Source organism: Cenococcum geophilum (genome assembly GCF_001692895.1).
Source record: "Cenococcum geophilum 1.58 unplaced genomic scaffold K441scaffold_18, whole genome shotgun sequence".
NCBI classification, from domain to species: domain Eukaryota; kingdom Fungi; phylum Ascomycota; class Dothideomycetes; order Gloniales; family Gloniaceae; genus Cenococcum; species Cenococcum geophilum.
This window is the reverse complement of record NW_027137576.1, coordinates 468515-495425: the sequence shown is the minus strand read 5'-3', so window position 1 is coordinate 495425 and position 26911 is coordinate 468515. Positions and strand designations below refer to the sequence as shown.

Below are 26911 nucleotides of genomic sequence, written 5' to 3'. Positions count from 1 at the left end.
CGCGCTCGATAACCTTAAGTCGTAGTAGCCGTATTCCTCCTACCGCCCTCTTCTTACTGTAGCTAGAGTACCTAAACTAATAAGCTAGCTTTAAATAATAATTAAGGACTACTAATAGGTATAGATTTGCTTTATAGAAGGGGTAAGCTTTAGGTAGAGCCTTATATAGAGCTTTAATAGAGTATTATATAGAGCTGGTAGAGCTTTATATAGAGCCTTATATAGAGCCTTATATAGGGCTTTATATAAATATATAGGTGCGTGGATATATAGGTATATAGACATATATAAATATTTATACTAGTAATTAATTACAGAGTTTATAAAGACAATTATATAGGTATTTATTTATTTATATAAATAACTAATTAATTAATTATAATGGCTTATAGGCTAAGGAGTCCTTTAGTAATTCTAGATAGTATATAAGATTTAATAAAAGGATACCTATAGATACGCCCCCTTTAACCCCTTAGGGACTAAATATTTCTACTTAGCTAAAGGTAGCTTATAGGCGAATTACTAGACCCTCTTACTTACTCCCCCCTAGATCTTCTAAAGATACCTTAAAAGTATAGTATATAAGGTAGACTTATTATAAAGGTATATAGATTTGGGGTTTTTCCCTATATATAGAAGGTAGAAGCCTATATAGACCTAAAAGAGGGACCGAATTAGGCAGTAAATAGAATTAATTATATAGATATTTATAGAGCTATTAATATAGCTTTTTTTATATATTAGTAGTATATATTAGTAAAGCTTTAAGCTTAAGTATATAATTACCTATTTAAGCTAAGATTAAAGATTGTTATAGCTTAAATAAATATTTCTAAACTAAAGCTTAAATAAATACTATATTATAAAGATATTAAGCTAAGGAGAAGGAGAAGGAAAAGGAGCCGCTAAGGCTAGTATAAATAAATATAAAGAGCTAGCTAATAAGGCGCTAGTAGGTAAGCTAATAGTAGGGTATAGTAGTATTTAGTAAGTAGTGTGCCTTAATACTATTATAGGTATAGATAATATATAGTTTATAAGTATAGCTAATATATTATTATTATTCATTGCTTAACGTCCGATTTGGATCCCTATTAGGCCCACGCGGACTACTCCTTATATACATATGGGGAGAAAACTCTATTTAAGAAAACCCTGTNATNTATCTCCCCGCCTTTTAGGACTCGCCTATAGGGCGCCTACGAGGCGCCTGCGAGTCACCTGTGGTGCTCTACTACCTTACTTTTTAACCTCCTTGGGAACTACTGCTGCCGTAACAAGCCTATGGACGTACTAGTATCGTAAACTTTACTCTACCACTATAGAGTCATTAGGGGGCGCCCATTACTCGCCCCCCCGCCCTCTATTGCTATTTCCTTTGTAATCCGGAACTGGTTTAGTATATTTTAGCTAATAAGCCACTAGGTAACCGCCTTAAGGCCTTTTTATATTAAGAGTAGTGTATTATAGTTCTTTATGCCAGCTACTAAGAGCATTGCTTCTTGGTTAGTGTATAAGGGGCATAACAGTATTACGTGTTTTAGTGTCTGTTTTAGCTAGCTATATTCGCATCTCGGGCTACCTACTAGGATACCCACCTAGTAGAGCCAGTCTTTTAGTCCTATTATTCCTATTCTTAAGAGTATTGCTATTATATTTTCTGCCTTTATTAGGCCTTCTTGGAGCCCTAGAGTGTTTACCCCCTATAGCGTTAACTATGCTACGGCTTAGGTTCCTTTTACCTTAGTTAGCCTCTGTACCTTTAACTCCTATACACCTCTTTAGCGTTGGTCCAGCCAGTGTTATATTACAGTAGATGGTTTCCTAGCATTCTTTTATGCTCTACTTTTGCTCCTTTCTCTCTCTTACTATTATCTTTACTGGCCTCTTACGCGTCTCCCTTCCTCCTCTATATAGGCCTAGGCCCTAAAGCAGCACCATTCTTCTTTTACTTTCTTTACCTGTTTCTCTAATATGTCTTCCCTACTTTAGGGTTATTAGTTTATTCTCCTATAGGGCGCCTTAGGGTCCCTCCATAGTTTATTTAGGCGTGTTTTGATATACTTTATAATATTAGAGTTACGTTCGTTTTACGTCCTTTATATTACAGCGGCTTTAATATATAGTTGTAGGGGGGGAATATTGGCTTCCTTTTTAAGCAGTGCTGTGGCCGTTTGCTTATATCCGCCTGTTATACTCCGGAGGTAGGCTGTTTAGACCTTTTAGAGTAGTTTAAGGAGCGATTTAGGGGGGCCTTTCTTAGATTCTCTAATGGCCTAAATACTAGACCTATACGTTATGGTTGGCCGGATAACTGCTATATATAGTAGGCGTGACCTCTAAAAGCATGGACCCTATATAGAATTGACGATTCTAGATAATGCGATATACTATACTTGGCCCTTGCGGGCCGCTTGCGCCGTATATACGCTCTACTAGAGCTTGCTATCTACCTATACTCCTAATACCCTTAGACCCTAAACTGGTTAACCCCTAAAGCCTTAAATATAGGTTATGTGCTAAAGATCTATAGATTAGTTGCGTTTTCTTATAAAGTGGATTAGCTGGTATTTCTCTGGTAAGAATTGGACTCTATATTATCTTGCCTATTCTATATAGGTGTTATAAGCTTTCTCTAGTATTCTATAATTTTCTACGGCTATTAGCCCGTATATAATTAGGTTTGTGTTATTAACGAAGCCTATCCCCTAGGTCGCCCCTTCCTTAAAGGAGTTAAGTAGGTTACTTATAAAGAAAAGGAAGAGTATAGGCGAGAGAGGTGATCCTTGTGGTATTCCTGTTATAACTACAATAGGGGGGCTCTGGTATCCGCTGAAGATTAGTAATATTTCTTTCTAACCTGTAAACCCTTAAATAAATTATATAATCTATTCTGGGAAGCCTTTTGCCCTAAGGATGTATAGGAGACGCTTATAGGGTATATTATTGTAGGCGCCGCTAATATCTAGGCTGAGTATTAATACTATAAAGTCCCTTCGCATCGCCCATGCGGATTTGATAGTAGTAGCGAGTAGCGTAAGTGCTGATAGTGTTGAGCGGTTCTTTCTTGCCCCTATTTGGCTTTATAGTAGTAGGTTGTGTTCCTTAGCCGTGTCTGCTATGCGGTCCGCTATTACCTTTTCTAAGATCTTGCTAAGGGTGTTTTCTAAGGCAATAGGGCGGTAGCTTCCTAGGATTGAGTAATCTGCTTTACCTTCTTTCTGTAGAATAACCGTCGTCATAGCTCTTCCGAGTCGCGGGTAGTAGCCTATGGCAAAGCATGCCCTGGCTATATCTGCAAGCCAGGGTGCTATAAGTGGTCCACATGTTTTTAAGGCCTTATTTGGATAGCTAATATATTATAAGGTAAGGATATAGATAGGGAGTCTAATAATAAAATAATAGGTATATTGTATAGACAGAGACGAATCCTTAAGGGAAAAGAAGGAGTCTATATGCGAGGTAGAAAGGGTTTTCCCTAGGTATATATAAAGTACGTGCCTTATAGGTAAGTTACCTCTAGGTTATTTTAGGGTCGCCCGTACCTTACGGCTATATAACTATTTACTTAGGTTTTACCTAATAATCCCCCCCCCTTTAAAAAGGGTTGCCCCTAATTCTTTATATACTTAAGCCTTAATAAAACCCCATAAAAAACCTTAGTAAGGAAAAAATTTAGAGGAAAAAGAGCGTCTTAATTTTGTGTATAGAGAGATAAGTAGTATATATACGTGGCGTAAAGATATTAAGGAACTTTAACTATGAGTTAAAGTTGTCTAATTAGTTAGATTTGCCTTACTAAAACTCCCCCATATTTAATTAAGCTAATAGCGATTTTATATACCTAGTATAGAAAATCCTAATTAGTCTATTTAATAGGTAGAGCTAGTAGAGCTTAATACTATCACCTAAATTTAATAGACTAGAAATATTCTAAAAGCTTACTTATATAGGTAGGTCGCTAGTACCTTGCGGGTCAGTTATAGGTTATTTATATACAGCTAGATTTATAGACGTTAAGGCTATATACCTATTAAACCCGCTACTAACCCTACTTTAGCCTTACGCTATACCGGCGTAGTGCTGTATATACTTTGTAGGTAGGTTATAGGTTACTTATATATAGCTAGGTTTAGAACGGTAAGGCTATATACCTATTAAATCCGCTATTAACCTATACTTTAGCTTTACGCGTTGTCTATATAGTATATACATAGAATAATATAAGTTGTTAGTATAGGTTACCACTACATCAGGAAAATGTTTATGCCTCCTAATAGTACTAATAGGCTCCTAACAGCTCCTATTAGGGCTACTAGGATCTCTAGGAGACCCTTACACTTAGTTTCCTGTCAGGAGCCTATTAGGAGGCCGCCTGGACTAAACGGACTAAACGGACCTTTAGGACCATCAGGACCATTAGGACAATTAGGACAATTAGGACAATTAGGACAATTAGGATAATTAGGATAATTAAAATTCTAGATTTCAAAATGAGGTATATTAATACTCCGGTATTTATAGCAGTTAAAATATATAAATTAGGTTAATTTTAGGCCCTATTCTATGTACACGATGCTTTAAGCAATTTAAATAATCCAAATCGATCCTTCCTACCTACCACCTATGTCTGTGTCTGTGTCTGCTCGGGCGTCAAGTAATTAATTGAGACGAGGGGTAAGGCTCTTGCAGAGGCTCCAAACCGTCGATTGGCGGTGTTCCCGGTGATCCGCTGGCCGTGTACTGATTTCCTAACTAGGCCTAGTACCTGCCTGTCCTGCCAGTCTGACCGTCCTACCTGTTTGTGCCTACCTGTCTGTACCTACCTGTCTGTACCTACCTATCTGTGCCTGTCGTGCCTACTTGTCTACGCCTACCCGTCTGTATCTGTAATTCGGGGGAGGGGTCAGCCCGATCGAAGGCTCTGCTTAATTCAATTGGTCGATTGATCGTATTAATTTAATTGCGATTGATTGTATTGATTCGAATTATTCTCTATGGGCGTTCGCTGGCTGTACGTTTAAATGGTGGTTGTCTAGGGTGCCTCCCTTAGAGGCCTTGATTCGATTTGATTCGGTAACGGGATAATATCGAGGCTCTGGTTCGATTTGATCGATCGATTGAATTGATTGTGGTGTTCGCTAGCTGGTCGTTTGGACGATTATCATCTGGTTCTGGCGACGGTCTCTAGTTCTGGCGACGGTCCTCTCCTACCTACCTACCTACCTACTAAAATAAAATACCTTAGCTTAATTATCTTAACTAATAGTATAACTATAAACCCTAAGAAGGTATAGGCCTTATAGAAATAGAAGGACCCAACATTAATTAAAGAACTATAATAATTTCTTAGCTTCGCGAACTTCTACCAATAATTTATTTAAGGCTACTTTGCCATCGCTATACCTATAATAAAACTCCTAAAGAAGGATATTAGATAGCTATAGGGACTAAAATAAGCTAAATTATTTAAGGCCCTTAAAGGAGCCTTTACTTTAGCACTAGTACTAGTATACTATAACTATATAAAGAAAACAGTAGTAGAGATAAATGTATTAAATTAGGCTTTTAGCGGAGTCCTTTCCCAGTATAATAATAACAAAAAATTAAAACTAGTTGCATTCTTCTCTATAAAGCATTTTACGCTAAAGTATAACTATAAGATCTATAATAAAGAACTCTTAGCTATTATTAAGGCTTTAAAGAAATAGTGTTCTAAGCTATAAGGGACTAAGGAGCTGTTTAAAATTATTACCAACTATAAAAACTTATAGACGTTTATAACTACTAAGTAGTTAAATTAGCGCTAAGTCTAGTAGGCAGAGTTTCTTTTATAGTTTAACTTTATAATTATATATAGACCTAGCAGTAAAGCTATACTCCCTAACGCCCTAAGCTAGCTACTAGGAATAAGGCCTAAGGACATTAATAATAAACGCCTCCGCTACTTAGCCTAAGTTATTATACCGCCCTAGAAAGTTAACCCTATAATCCTAGAAAAATTACTATATAAATCCCGTAACTTTAATAACGTAAAGTTTATAGCTGCTCTAGACCCTAAAATAGCTAAAAAGTGTTACGGCACTGATATAGACCCTAGTCAGGGGCTCGGCCGAGCCTTGGCGCCATGTATATAGACGTGTCCTTTCCTCAACCTTCTTCCAGACCTCGTCTTGGAATTCTCGTTCACTGGCTACCAATAGATTCTTGTTCTTTTGACTGAGCCTTCACAAAAAGTTACTAGATAAGTTAATCTAGCTAAAATACTAGGAGAACAAACCCGTAAGAGATATAGTAGCGGCCCTACGTAATTAGAAAGCTTACCATTAGCTAAAAAAAATTAGGAAATTACTTTGTTATAATAAGTTAGAATATAGTATTATTAACAAATAAATCTACTTTCACTAACGTCTCTTTATCCCTAACGCCCTAGACCTTCGCCTAGAAGTTACCTACCACTTTTATAGTAGCGGCCCTACTAGTTACCCTAGCTAGGTTAAAACTTTTAACCTTTTAAACTAAATATACTAGTAGCTAGAAATCTCCTAGTTTACGGCTACTTTTATTAAAGACTATGACCTATACTTTCGTACTAAAACCTCCTATTTTGCCCTACCTAGTTTCCTAAAGCTACTAGAATTACCTACCTACCCATAAACTAATATCTTAATTAACTATATTATAACGCTGCCGGTATACTAACGCTACGGTAAGGTATATAAATATATTCTTATTATTATAGACCGCCTAACTAAAATATAATACTTTATTTTAGTAATAGAACTCTTAATAGAGGAGCTAGTTAATAGCTTTATTAATAATATATATAAGCTCTATAGTATACTAAGTATAATTATCTCTAATTACGGTATATAATTTATTAGCAACTTCTAGTAACAACTAAGTAAACGCCTTTAAATAACCTTATAACTAAGCTTAGCCTAATACCTAAAAATAGATAGCTAAACTAAAATTATTAACGCTGCCGTAAATAAATACCTTTATATTTTTGTTAGCTTTATATAAAATAACTAGGTTAATTACCTGCCGCTTACTAAGTTTGCTATAAATAACTAAGTTAATAAAAGTATAGGCATCTCCCCGTTTTTTATAAACTATAGCTTTAACCCTTACCTTAGAATTAAGCCTGCTAGCCTCTACCTACTAATGCTATTAGTATAAGCAAAGAAGAAGTTCTTTCGCGTAGACTCTATAGCTAACCACTTTAAGCAGATATTAACATAGCTTAAGGCCCTAGCCTAGATTTTATAGTAATGCTATAAAGATAATGCTAATACCTATAGGGATAAGAGCGCGTTATTCTATAAAGGTGATATAGTTATAGTTAGCTTAGAAAATATAAAGATAAATAAACCTAAAAATAAATGGGACGATAAATAGGACGGCCTATACCCCGTACTTATAGTATACTAAGAGGTAGTTATAGTAGACCTTCCAAACTATATCTAAGTAAATAAATCCTTTTATATATCTAAGGTCTATCTTTAGGCTACTAAAGAGATCCCTAGCTAAGCAAATATTAATACTATAGAGCGCCGTAATATATAAGGATAAGTAGCAAAGAGAGATAATAACGGCAATATAAAAGATAAATAAGAGTTTAAGAAAATTCTTAATATACATAACAAAGACCCCTAAGGCCTAACTTATAAGATTAAATAGAAATATTATAAGGATATAACCTAGCAGCTAGAGGAAGACCTAAAGGGTTATAAATAAGCTATATAGCGCTTTTATAAATAACACCTTAAGAAGCTAAAACCCCTAGACTAAACATAAGATAAGAAAAAATCACGCTAAGGTCACGGCCAACCACTATATTAAAATTTGTGGTGGTTAAGATATTATAGAACTTTAACTAGCGGTTAAAGTTGTTTAATTAGCCAAATTCTTACCAAGAAACGCCACGCAGATTAATTTAGGTAGTAGTGTAGAGTTCTGCCGACCTTACTTACTAAACTAACTAATTAGGATTTTCTATGCCTGGTATAAAAAATCGCCATTAGCTTGGTTAAGGGCGGTAAGTAAAACTAATATCTTTGCGGTAAAAAAAATAGGCAACCCTATATACTGCCTATTTTTAAGTTATCTATTTAGTTTAGGGACCAAACTATTTAGGGGAGAGAAGTACTGTTACGGCACTAACCTGACGTATACTGTTTTATACTATCTTATACTATTTCTTACTATTAGCTAGCCTACTACTAGTGACTTAGCGGCCGGCCCTACTATTTATATACAATACCCCCTTTCCACCCTCTTCCCCTCTTTATACCATAACGTAGTTATTTAGTCTACTTTATTGCAGCACTATGACATTTCCTTATACCTAAGACGAAAGCTTCTATATAGGCTTTAAGCGAGATATAGTCTTTATAACTAAGATTAAGCTATTAATTCTATATCTAGTAGTTATAAATAAGACCTTACGCGGTATATAGTAATTAAATTAAATTAAGCAAATCCTTAATGGAGTTGCGCGGCTTGCCTAATGTAATAAGTTAATTGCGAATCAATTCCAATACTACACCCTTAATTATCTTAAGTCCCGTTATCTGTTTATAACGCCAATCTCTATACTCGTCTATCTGCGAAGGTAGCTCTATAGCCGTATCTTGTATTATTAGTAGGAGGTTATAAAGCTTAAGTCGTCATACAATTTAACAATACTATTCTTTGTAATTACTATCCCCTTTTAATATAGGAATAGCCCTAAGAGAGCTCTAGTATTCCTTCTTTTTTTATACTATATCCGCTATAGTATATAATTAATTAGTTTAACTATATTATGCGTAGCGTGTATTTATATTAGTTTATTTTAAATTTCTATTATACCGTACCTAGGTCTAAATTTAAGGATTTGTGGGTTTGTATTGACTTAGTTAATTAGATAATAAAATGGCAGCTAATAAAGCTTTAATTAAAGCTATAAGAGGGCTTATAGCCTATCTGGGCACTAAGTAGGCTAATGGAATAATACATATAATACTTTATAAGGAAGAAGCTTAGGGGCTTAAAGGCCCCGAGAAGGTATCTATATAATGGCCCGCGCGCTATTACGTAATACGTTACTAAGCTTAAAGATACTGCCTAAGTACCCCCCCTACTAATATATACTTAGCATATTTTATAGGCGTAGTCTTATATACTTAAAGAACCATAGTCCTTGCCTTAGATAGTTTTCTTCTTTATAGTAAATCTTAGAATATAATTAGAGTTAATCTATTAGACAACCTACTCTACTAGTTATATTTATCTATTAATTCTTTTATTTACCTATATATCTGGCCTATTAATAAGTCTACCGTAGTATTTCCTATAAGGCTTTATTATATCGCTAGTATTTATAGCCTGTTAGTAGAATATGTTAAGTAGCTTAATACTAGTAAATAGATTATTAAGCTAGATAACGTATTAGTGCGGCTAATAGAGGCGTTATTTAGTTTTAGTATCCTTTTATAGCATTAAGTTAAGAACTACTCCTTCCGTTTTTATAAAACTATCTTTAATAAAACTTTTTTCTAGATTATAGGGACCTTTACCCCTACCTTTTAAATAAAATAGCTAGTTAAGAATATAGCCCCAATTAGCCAGTATCTATATTTTAAAGCCCTTAGGTATTAGTTTAAATAGAATATTTATAATCTTACTTACGCGGCTAGTAAACCTCTTAATTAATTAATAGTAAGGTAGATTCTAAGCTTATAAAAACATTAACAATAAAGCCGTAAATGCTTATTAAGCTCCTTTATCCGCTAAAAGGTATTTTAAAACGGTTTGTTGTCTTCTTCTTTAGGCTTTATATAGTAAAAGAAGCGGTTAATCTAGTGCTAGCGGCTGTAGCTAATAGGGTCCCCTATATTATAAATTGGGCCATTTTATAGGGAGTTATTTTAATAGTTCTCTATCGCGGGTTCTTTATAAACGCCTATATAAAGTAAGACACCTAAATATATAAGTAGTTCCTCGTATAATATTGGTTTTTATACTCTAGGGGACTTCTTTAGTTAACGCTCTTCCGGAGTCGGATTAAGCTCTATATTGCGATTTATATATTCCACTAGCTAATTAAGGACCTTATCTATAAAGAAGAGTCTAAACAGCGCTAAAGGATTACTTATATTTATATTATCTGGTATATCTAGACGTCTAAGAAGCTCGTTATTGTAACGTGTTCTATTAGTCATCTAGTAATATTAGTTATCTAGTAGCCCCACCAAAATTAACGCGTTTTAGCGCGTTTAACTAGCTATAGACCTAATACCACAATTTTAATTGCTTTAAAAAGAAGGAAGACTACCTCTAGCTGTTGCTACTATTTAAAGGAAACAAATTTAATATGTCTTTAGCGCTACAAAGCTATATAATACTCCTCTTTCTACTTTATAAGACCGCCTTGCAGGTGCCCTACCTTAAGCTGTAGTTAATGCAAAGAAACGGAAGCTACTCTTTACTAAAGAGTAATCTCTTATCCAGTGGATCCTAGACCTTAATTAATAAGGATTTCCCCCCTAAATTATTAACGTACGACAAATAGCAGACACTCTACTCACCGCCTATAGCTAGAATTCTCTACCTTAATCTATTAGTAAGTGCTAAGTGTCGCGCTTTATTAAGACCTAGTTAGAGCTTTAAATAAAGTAGAATAAGAAATTCTACTTATAGCGCGCACGACATAATAATCCTATTATAATTAACGCGTAGTTTAAACTTGTGTAGGAGATACGTTATGTAACGGTGCTAGTGCGCGTCACCTACCATATTTAACCAATTAGGATTTTCTATACCCGGTATAGAAAATCGCTATTAGCTCGCTTACCACTAGCGCCTTGGCGACCCTCGCGATATGTCTACCTACTGCCCCTAAGCAATTCTTCTTCTTCTTCTTTTTCTTAGCTTAGTATCTTTACTAGATAGCAATCCACAAGCTTTGGTTTAGAGGCATTTATACGAGCCGTTATATTATACTAAGCTCTCCTTACACTGCCTAGGAAGGCCTTAATAATATCCCACCCCTAAAAAAAAAGAGAAGATCTTCGTCTGCAACGACGCGTCGACGCGCTATACTCAGATATTAAAACAACTCTATACTGCCTGCAAAGGCCTTAATAATACCCCACTTTGCGAGCTAGATAGGACTAGACCTATACCCCCCAGAATTAAAACCGAATTATACGATTCCGACAAACCTTAGGAAGCCAATAATGGCACCTAAAGCGAGCTTATCTAAAAGAGCTGCCCCGACCTAAGAAGAACATAAGATTTAATTGGGATCCGAAATTGAAGATAATAATAATATTATAGACGTATATAAGCAGATTTGTGCCCTAACGGCTAATTAAGAAGCCAACCGTCTCTAAGCTTAAAGTATATAGGAGACCCTATAAGAGATCCTAGATAGCCTTACAGCTCTTTAAAGTAGCTTAGCTCCCCCTTTTAGAAGTCCTAGTTAACCTATTTACTTAACTAAGGATAATACACTAGGGAGTACGGAAACGATAATAAAGTAATTAAAGTCCGTTAAGCTCCCTAACCCCTAACCACTGTTTAATAGGATAGACCCTACCTTTAAGAATTAGAGGATTTAAATACGAGGAAAGCTCCGCGTTAATTATAACTATTTCCTTTCCAAAGAAGCTAAGATGCTTTACCTCTTTGGTCGAACTACTAGGGACGCCTAAAAGTACCTCTAAGCTAAGTTTGAGGACGAGTTACCTGTTTGGTTTACATCTGTTAATAAGATGCTATAATACCTAGCGGCTATCTACGTAAACCCGAACAAAGTACGCGACGCTAGGTATAACTATAATCGCCTAATGATGAGACCGAACTAATCCTTTACTAAGTTCTAGACCTAATTCCTACACCTAATAGGCGAAGGCTAGGTCCCCCTTAAAAACTACTAATTGGACCTATATAACAAACTGACGGTTCGATTATAAGAGAAGATTATAGTAGCCCTAGACGACCTACTAACCTACTAAAGACTTATAGCCCGATGTCTGTTATTAGATTTAGAACTACGGCGAATTAATGCCCACACTAATCGGTAGAAGAAATCCCGTAGCGATTAAAAACCGATAATTATACCTGCTAGGGCTGGCACTGGAAAACTAGTGGAAAGTACCCCTATACCTAAGGTAGGTACAACTGCCCTTTAGCGGGCCTCTCCCGATTAACTATATACTACGCCCCTAACTAATACCCACCGTAACACCCCAATTAACCCTGCTACAGCTACGTGCTTTAACTGCGGAAAAAATAAACACTTTGCCTTGTTTTGCCTGGAGCTAAAAGATATAGGCGATATTAAGGAGATAGAGGAAGGAGAAACGTCCGACAAGTTAGGAAAAGAAGAACCCTAGGGAAAGACTCCCCCCTAGGGTACCTTATTGATCTTAAAGAGATTAATCTAAGTTAGTTAATAGGTGGAAAACACTTTATAGTTCTATATATAGTATTTTAAAATGTATATAGAGTTAATATAACCGCCCTTATTGATACTAGAGTAAATGGCTTTGCCTTTATAGATACTGCCTATGTAACTAATGTTACTAGGTTCCTAAATGTGAAAGCTACCTAGCTAGAGAAGCCTATTTAAGTAAAAGGCTATAACAGCTAAGCCGGTAAGCCGGTTACCTACGTATTAAAGTTATATATTTCTCTTAATAGACGACGCCTATATGGTATACCCTTCTGCATTTTAGACCTAGGTTCCTATAACATAATCCTTAGTTAGAAGTAGATGTCCTATTTTAATATCTGGCTAAACGTATAACAAAGGCAGCTTATTTAGCCGAAGGATAGACCGAAATTACCCTCCTTTATTAAAGAGATCCGAACTAACTATAGGATATTAGCTGTAGAGGCGGACCCTACCTATAAGTAGGATATTAGGGACTGGGACCTAGCCTTTATATAGGAAGACGCTTATTACGAAGCTGGTAAGAACCCTATACTAACGAAGATACTTTCCTATAGTGCTATAGTTGAAGAGGACTCTATATATAGAAGTGGAATGGATAGTAATATAGAAGTCGCTTAAGTTGCGGAGATCCGACCTATATGGAAGAGGACCTACTAATAGGATATAAGAGATAGCCTCTAAAAGATGTAGTAGGAGCTAAAGGGAGGAACGAGAAGGTTAATACCTTAGAAGCCTTAGAAATTACGTACACCCCTACTATCGCGTAACCCCCCTATATTGGATATCGCGGCCATTAGTGCTATAGGGTTCCACTTTAATATATACTAGAAGGATAATAAGGTTTTTATAACTAGCTTATACGAAATTGACCGGATTATTAATAAGAAGGAAAAAGGGCTAGCTAAGGAAAGTAATAAGGAGCTAGTTAAGCGCCTTCTTTCTATCTACCTTTTAAGCTATAGAGACGCGTTCTTAAAAGCAGCTTTAGATATACTACCCCCCTACCAAACATACGATTATAAGATTTAATTAGAAGCTAATAACTCGCTAGGATATAGCCCCCTCTACTAATAATTAACGGATAAGCTAAAGGTAATAAAGTAGTACTTAATTAATAACCTTAATAAAGGGTTTATCGAGCCTAGCCAAGCCCCTTTTACTTCCCCTATCCTATTTGTAAAAAAGCCTAATAAAGGCCTTCGTTTTTGTATTGACTATTAGAAGCTAAACGCTATTACTTAAAAGAATTAGTATCCTATTCCTTTAATTAACGAGACCCTTATACGTCTAAGCTAGGTAAAGATCTTTACTAAACTTAATATCCGCTAAGCTTTCTACCGAATTAGGATAGACCCTATATCTAAAGATTTAATAACATTCCGTACCCGTTATAGGTTCTATAAATATAAAGTCCTTCCTTTTAGGTTAATAAATAGGCTGGCTATATACTAAAGGTATATAAATAATGTCCTTTTTGACTACCTTAATAAGTTTTGCACGGCATACCTAGATAATATCCTTATATACTTAAACAACGAACTTAAGTATAAAGTTTATGTTAAGAAGGTCCTAGAGAGATTACGGAACGTAGGCTTATAAGTTAATATTAAGAAATGTGAATTTAGGGTAAAACGCATAAAGTACCTTGGGTTTATTATAAGTATAGATAGGATTAAAGTTGACCCTAAGAAGGTTAAAGTAATCCGCAGCTAGAAGCCCCCTTATACTATAAAGGGGATTTAGTCCTTCCTTAGCTTTTGTAATTTCTATTACTGGTTTATCCGTAACTATAGAGTTATGGCAAAGCCTCTTATATAACTTACCTGGAAAGATATGCCTTTTATATTTAATAATGACTATATAGAGGCCTTTAGAGAGTTAAAGGATTGGCTTATCTCTTCTCTAATTCTGCGTTATTATAACCTAGATTTTAAATTAATGCTAGAAACGGACGCTTCTAACGGAGTTATAGCGGGGGTCCTATTATAGCTATATCCGGACGGTGAATGGTACCCTATTACTTTCTTCTTAAAGATAATAGACCCGGCTAAGTGTAACTACAAAATATATAACAAAGAAATGCTGGCTATTATTTAATTATTGTCCTAATAGCGCGCGGAGCTTAAAGGCACAAACTCTTGGATTAAGGTCTATACTAATTATAAAGCCTTAGAGTATTTTATAATAATAAAGCAGTTTACTGGCCGATAGGCTTAATAGGCTGAAATACTCTCTTAATTCTTCTTTATAATTATATACCGCCTAGGTATATAAAACTCTAAGGCTAATGCTTTAACCCGGAGAGAATAGGATGTAGGCCCCTAGGATGAGCTAAAGGCGCAATATTAGATATGTGCCCTCCTTTATCCTAAACAGCTCTACCTACATATCCTTAAGGAACTAAGCTCCAAAGAGAATAAGCTAGTACCTATAGAAGGAGAGTTCTTAGATAAGCTAATAGGATTAATTAACCGCATTTTAACCGTAAACCGTATAGTTAAATCCCTAAAGGCCCTCCGCGACTAGGCCTTAAAAGGTAACCCTAATTTAGAAATAAAAGAAGGACTACTCTTATACTAAGAACGGCTTATAGTTCTGGATATTAACAACCTACGGATAGAGCTAATCCGTAAGGCCTACTGTTAAGTCTTAATGGCGTACCCTAGTTGGGATAAGACCTACTAACTACTAGCGCCCCATTACTATTGGTGAGGACTCCTATTTAATATAAAATGATTTATTAGAAACTGCTACGCCTATAAACGCGCGGATGCCCCTAGGGATTAAACTTCTGGGTGGTTACGTCTATTGCCGGTTTTAGAACGCCCTTGGCAATATATTATAATGGACTTTAAGTCGTTTCTAAAGGACGCCTACAGCTATAACGCGGCCTTTATAGTAATCGACCGACTATATAAGTAATCCGTCTCCCTCCCTTACTTTAAGACTATAACTATAAAGAATATGGCTCGCCTTTACGTTAATAATATCTATTAATTCTACAGCGCTCCTAAATTAATTGTCTTTAACCATAGCCCCTAGTTTATATTAGACTTCTGGAATAAATTCTGCCGTATCCTTAAGATTAAGATTAGGCTTTCTACCGCATTCTACCCTTAGACTGATGGCTAAACCGAGATTATAAACTAGTACCTTAACTAGCGACTACGTCCCTTTGTAAACTACTATTAGGACAACTGATCGGAATTACTGCCTATAATAGACTACGCGTAGCTTACGCTCCCCTATAATAGCATAGGGATGTCGCCATTTAAACTGCTTAACGGGTACGCACTATAAACGTCCTTTAATTGGGATAGGCCTACCGAACCCGCTACGGCTCGCGAACGCCTTAGCTATAAAGAGGCCCAGGTATTTGCCGAGAGAATGCACAGGGCCTAGGAGACTGCTTAAATAATTATAAAAAAGGCGTAAGAGAAGAAAGAGGCCGATATGAATTAGTATTATCGCGAAGTAGACTTCTAAGTAGGAGATAAGGTATGGGTGTTAATAAAGAACTAGAAAACCTAGAGGCTAAGCCGTAAGTTAGACCACCAAATGGCTAGTCTATATAAGATTTTGGAGAAGGTAGGACACTCCTTTAGGGTTAAACTACCAGATTTAATGAAGATCTACCCTGTTTTCTCCTTAGACCGATTATAAAAGGCTGCGAACGACCCACTGCCTAGACAGTACAACGACCCCCTACCGCCAATTTAGATTGTAGAGGATGAGGAATAGGAAGTTAAAGAGATTCTAGCAGTTAAGAAGGTCCGTAGTGTCTTAAAATACTATATAAGCTAGGTTGGCTATAATAAGGACCTAGAATGGTATCCTGCATCTGATTTTAAGTACTCCCCTTATAAACTATAAGACTTCCACCTAGCCTACCTAGACCTCCCTAGACCACCAAGCAAGTTAAATAGCTGGATTAAATGCTGGGAAGAAGGGTTAGATAATTATAATAATTTGGATAATAATAAGGAACTTGGACAACGCCTAAGGGCAGGCTTTTTTAAGAGGGGGGGGTGATGTGACGGTGCTGGTGCGCGTCACCTGCCACATTCAACCAATTAGGATTTTCCATGCCTGGCATGGAAAATCGCTATTGGCTCGCTTACTACTAGCGCCTTGGCGACCCTCACGACATATCTACCTACTGCCCCTGAGCGATTCTTCTTCTTTTTCTTCTCCTTAGCTTAGTATCTTTACTAAATAGCAATCCACAAGCTTCGGTTTAGAGGCATTTGTGCGAGCCGTTATATGTTAGGCGTATAGCATCCTTAATAAAGATAGCTATAACTTTAATAAGACTGGATTTATAATAGGCGTTACTACTATATTAAAGGTTGTTATAAGCTATAATACTATTAGTCGAGTAGTTATTATACAGCCTAGTAATTGCAACTGGGTAATAGTAATTAAAGCTATTAACGCGTCTAGCTAGTCTATCCCACCTATTATTATTCTGTCTGGAAAGCTCCACTAGGTAAGCTAGTATCGCAGTTTACCTACTAACTAGGTAATTATGCTAAGTAAGAATAGCTAGACAACTAATAAGCTTAGATTTAAGTGGCTAAAGCACTTTAATAAATATACGGCGCCTTATATAACAGGAGTCTATTATCTACTTATCCTTAACGGCTATAGTAGCTACGCTACGCCTAAGTTTAACTAGTACTATACATGTTACGGCACCCGTAACGGATCTGGTCAGGGGCTCGCTTAAGACTTGGCGCACACATATAGACGTCCTTTCCTCCACCTTCTGCTCCTCAGCTTAATATCCTCGTCGATAGACAATCCAATTATACAGGCTTGCATACGTTCTTTACGGCGCTCGTGCCTCGATTGACTGAGTCCCGTGACAATACAGAGAATAAGATCATTAGTCTCTATATACCTATACATACGTCCTATCTCCTATAGCCTCTTAATATTAGCTGCTTCTTTCCTCTTAAGACAGCGTATAGATATAAGGTTAGGGAGCTCGCCCGCTAAGAAGTCTTTCACATTAATAAGGATGAGTTTCTTAATATCTACCCATGTATACGCATGTTAGTCTTCTTAAAGTAAAATATTAAAAGTAGATTTTAAGTAATAGGACTTATTCCATTCTGTCCAGAGCGCGTCCTTATATTGCTTACTATTATTAGAACGCCATTACCACTAGTAGTAGCTAATAGCGTTATATAGACAGCAGAAACGCCGCATACTATTGCTTAGCTTAAGCAGCAGGCTTAACTTATATAAGACCTTATTTATTATTAGTCCCAGAGCCCTATTAGCTAAGCTATCTCTTAGCTTATTAAAGGTTATTAAATAGCAATGCATTTAGCAACAATCCTTGCAGAGGAGAATACTAAGCTTTATGCTGCAAATCATTGTTAAGAACGTAAGAAGTAGCAGCGATAACAGTATATTGCTACTGGAGGCGCTCTCTAGGCTTAAGAAGGTCGATTGCGTGTTATAAAGGCTAAAAGGGTGGTCTAGGAGGGTGATCAGGCTTAGACATCTTAGGTGCAACAACGCGCACCACTAACGTGTAGCAACTGCCATATATAAGGCCATAACAGGCGTCAATGTACTAGTAGCTAAAGAGGCTATATATAGAATTTAAGTCTGTTATTCTATGTTGTTAAAGAGTAATCGTGCAGAGAGTCGCGTTGATTTTGGTGGGGCTACCGGGTGACTGATATTACCGGATGACTGATAGAACACGTTAGAGGGGACTTAAAGCTGTGGCCCGTGCGCGCCAATAGGAAGGACTCGCTTGCGGGCGGTCAGCATCCTGTCAGGAACTTCAAACTTCAACTTCGTGAGATTCTTGTAAGTAGAGCGGACTTTAGATCTTAAATATTACTAACATAAGTTATGGGGTTTTGACCGACACCCTAGTTTTGACCGCGCTAGCGTACCGCCTGCTATTTTAAGTAAAGTTTTATTGTTCTGCTAAAATTGAAGCAACACATATTTAAAAGGCGGTGTGTCGTGCTAAGGCTTACGTAGGCGTGATAGATACAACTTAGGTAAAGTTTTGATGTTCCTATCGGTCAAAACTAGGATGTCGGTCAAAACCCCATAACATACGTTACCACATGTCATATTCTTACTAGGCACACTTGCTTCCACCTAGGCCTTCAGCTTGCATCACTTTCCGGTCAACAGACAGCTTCTCGTGAGCCTTGCATCGTACAACCACACATCCATCACAGTACCAAAGAAAAGCAAGCGAGCCTTAAAAAGGATTGCCCTTCCCCAAGATCAAGGTTTTCTAAATACTCATTGATCAAAAAGTATGGACAAAGAAAGATGGACTCGCTACCACGGCTGGGCGGAACCCTGAAGCACCCTCCACTGCACCTGAGCGAAACCGGCCGATTCGAACAAGCCTTCAAAAGTCGAACACTCCTTCAGAAGTCCACGTCAACACTCCCATTCTCACACAATGCGGACTACGAAACATTCACAAGAATTACAATCTCCCAATTCGACCTTGTGTCCTCCACGAGCACCTTGACCGCCGCGCATTGGGCGAAACACAATCTGTTCTCCTCCCTCATCATAAGGCTGAAAGCCTGTTTTTCCACTTTTTCGGTTTAGCGCACTCCTTCACACGGTTGTGCGACCTCTCGACCAATAAGATCCGCTTAAGCGACCTCCTTAACGCTCGAATGCGAGATGCCGGAATTCACCGATTGGCGGCCCTCAGATCACGTGTGCATGGAGGCATATTGTGTGGGAAAATACCAATTACAGTCGCTCAGGAATGCTATGGGAAGGGAGCTCAAGAACTCCTGACATGCTCACTGGACTGCGACAATAGGAAAGATGATGACCATGGAGACCCGAATGTCCCTCGTAAGCGCCCCAACCTCGATACGCCTCTTTGAAGTCTGTCTTGGCACTGACACTCCCTCTCAGCCGTGGATAGATGGACTCTAGTGTGCTCTGACTAGACCAAGATGATCGAAAGGAAACGTACGACAACGTGGATTCCACAGCAGCTGAGAACAGCGCAGAGGAGCTTGTTGTTCAAGACCTTTTGATCAAGCTCTCCAACGCCAAACCTCTCGCCATTGTCAGACACGGTACCATAAGCGCGAGGGATACCAGGAACAAGACCACTTGGGCGGTCGGAAACACTCATGGCAGACGTCGGCCTCATAGTTGTCTCATTGAGACTGGCGTCGGGCATCATCGCCACGGGGTTGTAACCCGGGGGCGAATACAAACAGGGGTGAACGCTCCTCTCAGCCATCTGCTGAACAGGCCTCGACCACCCAACCTCCATCGTGCCACCAACACCGCGGTTCGAGGCGAGCCGAAGCATACTCCCAACTGTACGCGGTTAGCAGCCGGATTCTTTGGATCGACATGTGCAGTATGCCACCTACTCCAATATTTGCCCTCCTCCGATAGCAAAAACTCCCGAACCCTGTCTAGATATCCTCTTTCAACCTTGTCTGGGAACCTCGGAACAAGCATCCCTTCCATGGGTAGCGGCCTTTGGAGGTCCACGATCAATTTCGCGACCAACTCGGCTCCGTCTTTACGGGAGACGACTCGATCAGGAACGTAGTAGCAAACCTCAAAGACGAGTTCTTCCTTGGGTTTTCCGGGCCGTCCATATTTTTGGCGTAGGGTGTTTGCGACGTAGGCGACGTTTTCGGGGCCGACATTTTCTAAAGTATCGTTAGCTTCTAGACACTCATACGCAGCACCGCAGCCAACGGCGAGCCTCAATCAGCGACTGTCGGGACGCCATAGTACCACTAGCTCCTCCACCAACGGTATGGAGTCGTCCAAGCTTGACAAGCTACAAGATTATCAATTTGTCACCGGTTTCCGCTGCGCCAGATCCGCCGCGTTGTACGCCTCTGGCCGGCTGCGGCACTTGGTTCGCTTGTGCGAGGGGGCTATTCCGGCGGCAGCGGACCGAACACGACATTTTCCCGGACCTTGCAGAATGGGTCTGCCATGTGGGCGGATTGTCACGGTACCAGAAGCGACGCGCCTCCCCCGAGCGCAGCTCTCCACATCACCCCCGTGGCAGGTGTGAATAACCGAAAATCGACTCACCTAGCGCTTGAACCACAGAGCCCTGGTATTGCATTGTGGCGGACATGTTGATTGGGGTTAGGGTAGAGGTTGAGGATGGAAGATTGAAGCGAGTCGCGGGAGCGGCGGCGGAGGTTGTACTGCGGCCCATGGTGGTCAGAAGGGCAGGGGAGCTACACATCGAAGGGAACTTACGCAGAGAAACCCGGAGACGAGTTTTGGGGGGAAAAAAACTACTGCGTGGTTGAGATCGTTCAGCCTCTTGTTGATAGTAGTTTTGTTAGTAATACAATCCAGTGAACGAGTGTTTCCGCACGCAACACCTCTCGCTGTCCAATAATTTTGTGCTTAAGTTGAGAACTGTGAACTAAAGAGTGTAGAATGTCGTCTCACGCTCTACCAACTGGAAATGTGAGCTCTGTGTATGCTGAAGTTCGAGTATGGAGCTGTCGAAAATAGTTGAGGCAAAACGCTCCGACGCGGACAGCTCCCCGTGCGTCACGTTAGCTAAAGTTTTAGTGCCCGTGCGTCACGTAAGCTAAAGTTTTAGTGCCCGTCGTGAGACCTGTCAGTCAAGAGCGGCGCGCAAGCCCAGGATCACGGAATTCCATCAAATGAGTTGTTCAATTGTCCAAAATCGAACAATCTAAGCGTGAAAACACTCTTGCACTTCGAGTCTCAGCCCCTCGAGAGCGCTCGCATGCCCGCAGACGTTCACGTTCGCGCGCCGACGCCGTCTCTCTGTTCTCATGGCAGACTCGTGCTCTGGCGCTGTAGCCCCGGTTGACGGTTACACAGGGCCACGCTACCAAACCCTCCGCTATCATCGCCTGCGACGATCACTCGCCCGACTCTTGCCATTATATAGTGCATTGGCTGTCCCACCGTAAACTCCTTTCAACAATTGCTCTCCACGTTCCCTCACACTCGCTTTGACACCCCGCACGTAGGGCAGGCCAGCCTTCTCACATCGTGCTCGCGCGACAGAGCCATGTTTCGCACAGTCGCATTTTTCAGCGAGAAATGGCGCTCTTCGTCCTACTAGCGACAGAACAGAACAAGTATCCATTCCCGCATTGGCTTACTCAATCTCCAGCAGATCCACCATTCGTCCACTCTGAACAAGTAAGGTGCAGATGAGCTGGCAAAACTTCCACATACGGCGATGAGTTCACGCATCAATACAGCCAGCCTATTTGCGAGCCTAAATATGACGACTGATACCCTGCGTCTCGTCTCGGGGTTGGGGGCCCGCGCCGCACCTTAGCCACATGGCGTGGCTGTGCTGATTTCGTCCCAACCTCCAGGGCTGGGCCTATGGGGAGTCCTTCATAGAGCAGATCAGATGCTTATAGCCCTTTGGGCCCTTATCGATTCCATGTACGCATTAAACCTACCCCACGATAACTTATTCGACAGCTATATCGACCCTGCCGTGTACAAACGCTCACAAAACAACACCACGCGTCCGTCGCTGGAGGCAGACTCGTCCGGTCCTTCGTCTTATGCGTCGCCGCACTACACTCCGCATATCCCACATACAACTACCCATCATGCGCCGCATACCTACTCTACGGCCCTCAATTGTTTTGGAAATGAGACTGGCCCTCTGTACCTCTTGGATCAGGAGAGTTTCGAGACAGAAATATCTACAACCTTCGGAAGCAGCCACGTAGAGGAGCGTTCGGCTGAGGAGGACATGCTTGGACCTTACCAAGCCTTCGTCTCTGAGGATATGGACCATGATATATACCCATTCTTGAGAGGCGAGGTATCTAGAGAGACCCGGTACGACCGTGACATGAATGCCAATACTACCGACAACTCCTTTGAGAACCCTGCGACATATTGCACCTCGCCTTCAACAACTTCTACATCTGAAGTCGATACTGTATACTCTGAGAAGACATCAATATCTAGCGGGAATCCCCGGGGCTCTAACTTCAGATCCTATAGATTCGGGCGTTCGCACACATCGCGTCCCTCGTTCGGAATGTCTGCGCATTGGGCACTGTCTACTCCGTCTACTGCATCAGAACACAATTATAACGCACTACACCTTTGCCATCTCTGTAATCGCTCGTTCACTCTGCCCAAAGACCTTAAGAGGCATATGAAGTCAATACACGACCAGGAAAGATTCCAGTGTCCAGTATCAGGGTGCAGACTAGAGTTCACGCGCAAAGATAAGCTTCTACAACACCGCAGAACGCACAGTGATGTACACAGCGGTGTTAAGGAGGACAGTGTTTCTAGCCGTCCCTCCGGTGCCTTCTACGGGGATTCTCTAGGCAGTGATATCGGATCGATACCCACGCCATCCGACTACTCAGACTCCGGCTACAATCAGGACCTCGACAAAGATTTTTCGTCAACACCCCCGAGCCACCTCGGCCATAGCAATGAAGACAAGAATAAGCGGGTCGCATGTCCACACTGCAAACAAGGGTTCAACCTCCAGCATGATCGCTTGAGGCATATGAGGACACTTCATAGTAGCCAGGAGAATAGGATCGTATACAGGTGTGCCGCACCTGGTTGTGCGAAGTGGGATAAGATGTGGACGCGACTGGATAACTTCAAGAAACACCTGGCGAAGCAGCATGGGGCGGAGAGCATACCGGAACTGGTCCAGAAGTCGAGGACGCTTGGGTCCGGCGATGCTTTCACAGTTACGACACCTGAGATGTTCTCGCAATAACACCTCGTCAATACTCAGCTTCAAATTGTCAAGCGTTCATAACTCGCATATGCCGACCAAACTTTGAATACGAAGATCTGCGCGAAGACCTATAGACGTTCAGAAGCACATGCGTCACATCATTGAGTAAGTCCCACGGGTGGGCGCGCAATGTGTATTTTCTATACTTTCATCGCCATTATACGTTTCAGAAGCATGTGGGTAGTCATAATGATAACGTTCCATTACTAAGAATTAGAGCTATGGAGGCTCCTCCCTCAATCCTGTTTGTGTACCATATATGCCCTTATCTCCAGTAACCCCGTGACAGCAGAAATGAAAGTGCTAAAGGCAAGAGATACGGGGAACGGAATGAATGTTGGCCGAGGCCGCAAATGATTGTGAATGCCGTGAACCTCTATCGGACAAGGCCGTTCCTTGGCCAGAGGCTCTTCGAGCCTTGAGTGGTCTCGCCTCGTTTCGTGAGAGCAGGTTGACGAGTAACAAACACTCCCCAAGAGTCCCGTACGGGGTGTTGAAGCGCTTTCAATACGTGATACAGCTCTGCCGTCCTCGACTTCACACGGCACCTGGTGGCGTCGTTGGAGGACAAGTCGATGGCCCCGCGGCTGCATTGTCCATACTCGTCGTGCTACTTCTAGACAGTGGGCCTATCTGCAGCTGATCCAACTGTGTGTACGGATCAACCTCCTTCCTGCACCCCATTTCAGCAAGGCGGAAAAGCAGGCCACAAAGCGATCTAGAGTCACTTGCTTCGGTGCGAAACCAAGTCCACGCATCTTGCAATGATGGTTTGACAACTTCTTGATCCCGTCGTCCTTCGAGTGTTGCGTGGCGTTTCGGACTGTCGAGAACGAAGTTTATGCTTTCAACTTGGCCTTCGTTGAGTTTTGCATCTTGTAGGTATTTGTTCGCGGCTGTTGCTCCGCCGAGGGAGTGTTGGAGCATGGTCAAGGCGCTCATCATGACGGAGCATTGGTCGCACGCAGAGAGATTCGTTTGTGGGGGCTGATACCGCTGTTCCAGGAGTAGGTGCCGGATTAGGCATACGACCATGCTCATGTCGGCCGCTAATCGAGGTTTGACCTTGAAGCTTTGGATGATCAACTGCTCCGTCTTATCGAATTCGTAAGGATACTTGAGTTCTTTCAAAGCCGTGCGAACAGCAATCGGATAGTTTTTCTCCTGCTTTTCGAGGAATTTGAAGAGAATATACACGCCTTCGCTTCGCGCATGCGTCGGATCTTCATACTCATCCGGATCCTCAAGCGCTTCCAACTCCGTAGCGTAGAAATCGTGAAAGAAGAGTGTGAGTTCTGCTCGGTGTTTGAAGCGAGCCCACGTCCTTTTATTCACCATATCTTGAAACTGCTCGAGAAGAAGATCGCCAGATTGCACGAGCCCATTCAGCGCATCTAATGTCCGTTCTTCTTGGAGAGTTGGGGGACCGTACGCGTAGCTTTTGTAGACGATATCGTGGCCAACCTCCGCCCAAGCGTGCGTAAGTGCCGAGACAACTTGAATTTCGACCAAATCGTCTAGCATGTGTCGATAATGCTTTCCTTTTTGATCCTCTTTCATGGGAACTCGGTAATGAATTGCTCGATATCCAAGGTGTCTTGGTTGATATTTCTTCCTTTTCTTCCTTTTATTCGGATCCTCTTCAGGATTTTCCGTTTTCGCAGGAGGGTGCGTCTTTGGCTGAATTTCTCTTCCCCAAATCTCTTGGATCACTTTCTTCACTTTTTCGTACTCCTCTGCTGTCGGCATGTATAAAATGATGCGAACTCCTGCTAAATCGATGATATCTCTTCGAATATCGTCTGCGTCCTTGTATTGTTTTTCTTCGTAACGAACGATCAGTTTTTCCTTCAGACTCTCTTTATCCTTCGCTCTTGAAGAGAGTTTAAATTGCTTTACACCACCTAAGTTCAGTTTCTCTTGCAAGATTCCCTCCACACACTGGGCCATCCCTTCGTAGTGCTCGAAGAAATACTCTTTCTCCACGAATTTCTTCACAGGTGGTGGTATCTCTATATTGGCTATCCATGTTGCCTGGCGTGCCAGACCCTTGATATCGTCGGTATTTGGCTGCTACAGTAGTTCTTGAGTCAGCTTGAATCGCCCTCTGTATCGTTCACCTAGAGCGTTTCAGCGTATAAAGCGAGGCACTACGAAAGTGGTTCTTTTGTGCTGAAACGCTTCTCCAGAGTGGAACAAATCTCCTGTGTACACTTCGACGGACGTACCTCCGTTGCCGGCATGACCGCGGCGGCTTGAAAGAAGCGACAGTCTCTTTGACACCAATTTAGGCGCAAGACGCAATCAAACAAGGAGATGGAAACACGGACTATGAACCCATACGAGTATGAAAAGTGGCAGATAAGAGAGATCTAAAGTGCGGTTCCTCCAACGACGAGGCTGAACACGTATGGGGCCAAAAGAAGTCGAAGGCAGTCAAGATCTGTAATGGAAGACACTGCTTCCAGCCACCCTTATATAATGCAGAAGGCAGAGGGGGGCGCTTAATCCTTATACCAATCGTCCTTCAAGGCGGCGCCCGCAGCAAGGCTAACAGGGCTGAAGAATAGAGGACGTCGGCATTTTTCCTCAGCTTCATCATAACCATACTCGAGCTTGTGTGAGCCGGAAAGATCTGCTATCTAAAGTTACTCTGGGTACTGCGATACAAAGCTGGCTTCAGAGCACTTTCATCGGGTATCGCAAGAGAGTAGTCCGTGGTGTAAGAGGGTTGTTGTGCCGAGGCAGCGGTTTTTCAGGCTCTCGGCCGGCGCATCCAAGACTGAAGGACACACACGGGCCCACCTGCATTCAATTGCCGACTTCCGGTCAAGGTTAGCATCGTTCCTTATTTATAAGCTAGCGACTTACAGGACCCACGAAATATTAGGCAAAAGAGCATTTGGCACCGTCTACAGATTTGCCTTGCGGCTCCGCCCCGTTCATAAAGGCTTCGTCATGGACTGAAACGCGAGGGCGGCTGATTCGTTATCGATACCAAGCCACCTTCTGGGGCAGCCCTTGACAGAAGACCTTCAGCCTGATGCATCACAATCTCAACGAGCGACTACGTATACTCCCAGGTATTCCTATCTTCAATGTCATATCACCCGCCCGCCCTCCCATCTGCTTGCAGCCAAATGCAAGACCGTCCTTGAGTGCGCCCAATTAGCCGAATGCGTCCGTCAACCCGTTGCCTTGCAATGTCCCTAATTCTTGACCAGTTGCAAAAAATAAATAAATAAATTTAAGTCTGCGAGAGTCTACCAACCGACCTTCTGGATTATGCTGCATATGTCTTTGGCAGACGCCGCGGACAAACATGGGTCGCTATTTCAAGCTAGCTTTGCCGGAGGCCAATCCCACACAGTGTCGCCGGGGACATACGGCAGCATAGCACTAGGCTAATATATACCAGGCTGAGACAGCCTCCCGGTCTGCCTGCGGTGAGAGTGTCTGCCGCCAGCGCTGTCCGGATATCGCTGACACCGTCGTTATGCTTCCTGTCGAAGACATTTTTGCCATCCTCTTTCCCTTTGAGCTCTCCAGTGTCAGTAGTGTATGACATGACCCTCTTCCACAAGCACGCGGTTTGTGCTGGATCGGTTGCAGCGACAATAGAGCGGCGGGTATGCCTAAACCGGATGACGACGAGAGAGCGGTTGCGAGGGTGATAAATC

General features: G+C 41.1%; 3 protein-coding genes across 3 annotated transcripts; 1 reads left to right on the top strand and 2 right to left on the bottom strand.

The window, feature by feature from the left end:
• Positions 1-19234: 19234 nt before the first annotated feature.
• Positions 19235-20978, bottom strand: K441DRAFT_658976 (uncharacterized protein). Its single transcript, XM_067648448.1, has 4 exons — positions 20705-20978; positions 20531-20649; positions 19846-20133; positions 19235-19789 (listed from the first exon to the last, which is right to left on the bottom strand). Exons 2-4 carry the CDS (start codon positions 20574-20576, stop codon positions 19404-19406), a joined length of 720 nt encoding a protein of 239 aa, XP_067504528.1. The 5' UTR covers positions 20577-20649; positions 20705-20978; the 3' UTR covers positions 19235-19403.
• A 412-nt stretch (positions 20979-21390) lies between these two features.
• On the top strand, positions 21391-23525 carry K441DRAFT_658975 (uncharacterized protein). The gene has a single exon (XM_067648447.1). It carries the CDS (start codon positions 21888-21890, stop codon positions 23208-23210), a length of 1323 nt encoding a protein of 440 aa, XP_067504527.1. The 5' UTR covers positions 21391-21887; the 3' UTR covers positions 23211-23525.
• Positions 23526-23768: 243 nt separating this feature from the next.
• Positions 23769-25474, bottom strand: K441DRAFT_676944 (uncharacterized protein; the record flags this gene model as incomplete). The annotated part of the gene is made up of 2 exons (XM_067651010.1): positions 23769-25301; positions 25460-25474. 2 exons carry the CDS (start codon positions 25472-25474, stop codon positions 23769-23771), a joined length of 1548 nt encoding a protein of 515 aa, XP_067504526.1.
• Positions 25475-26911: the final 1437 nt, after the last annotated feature.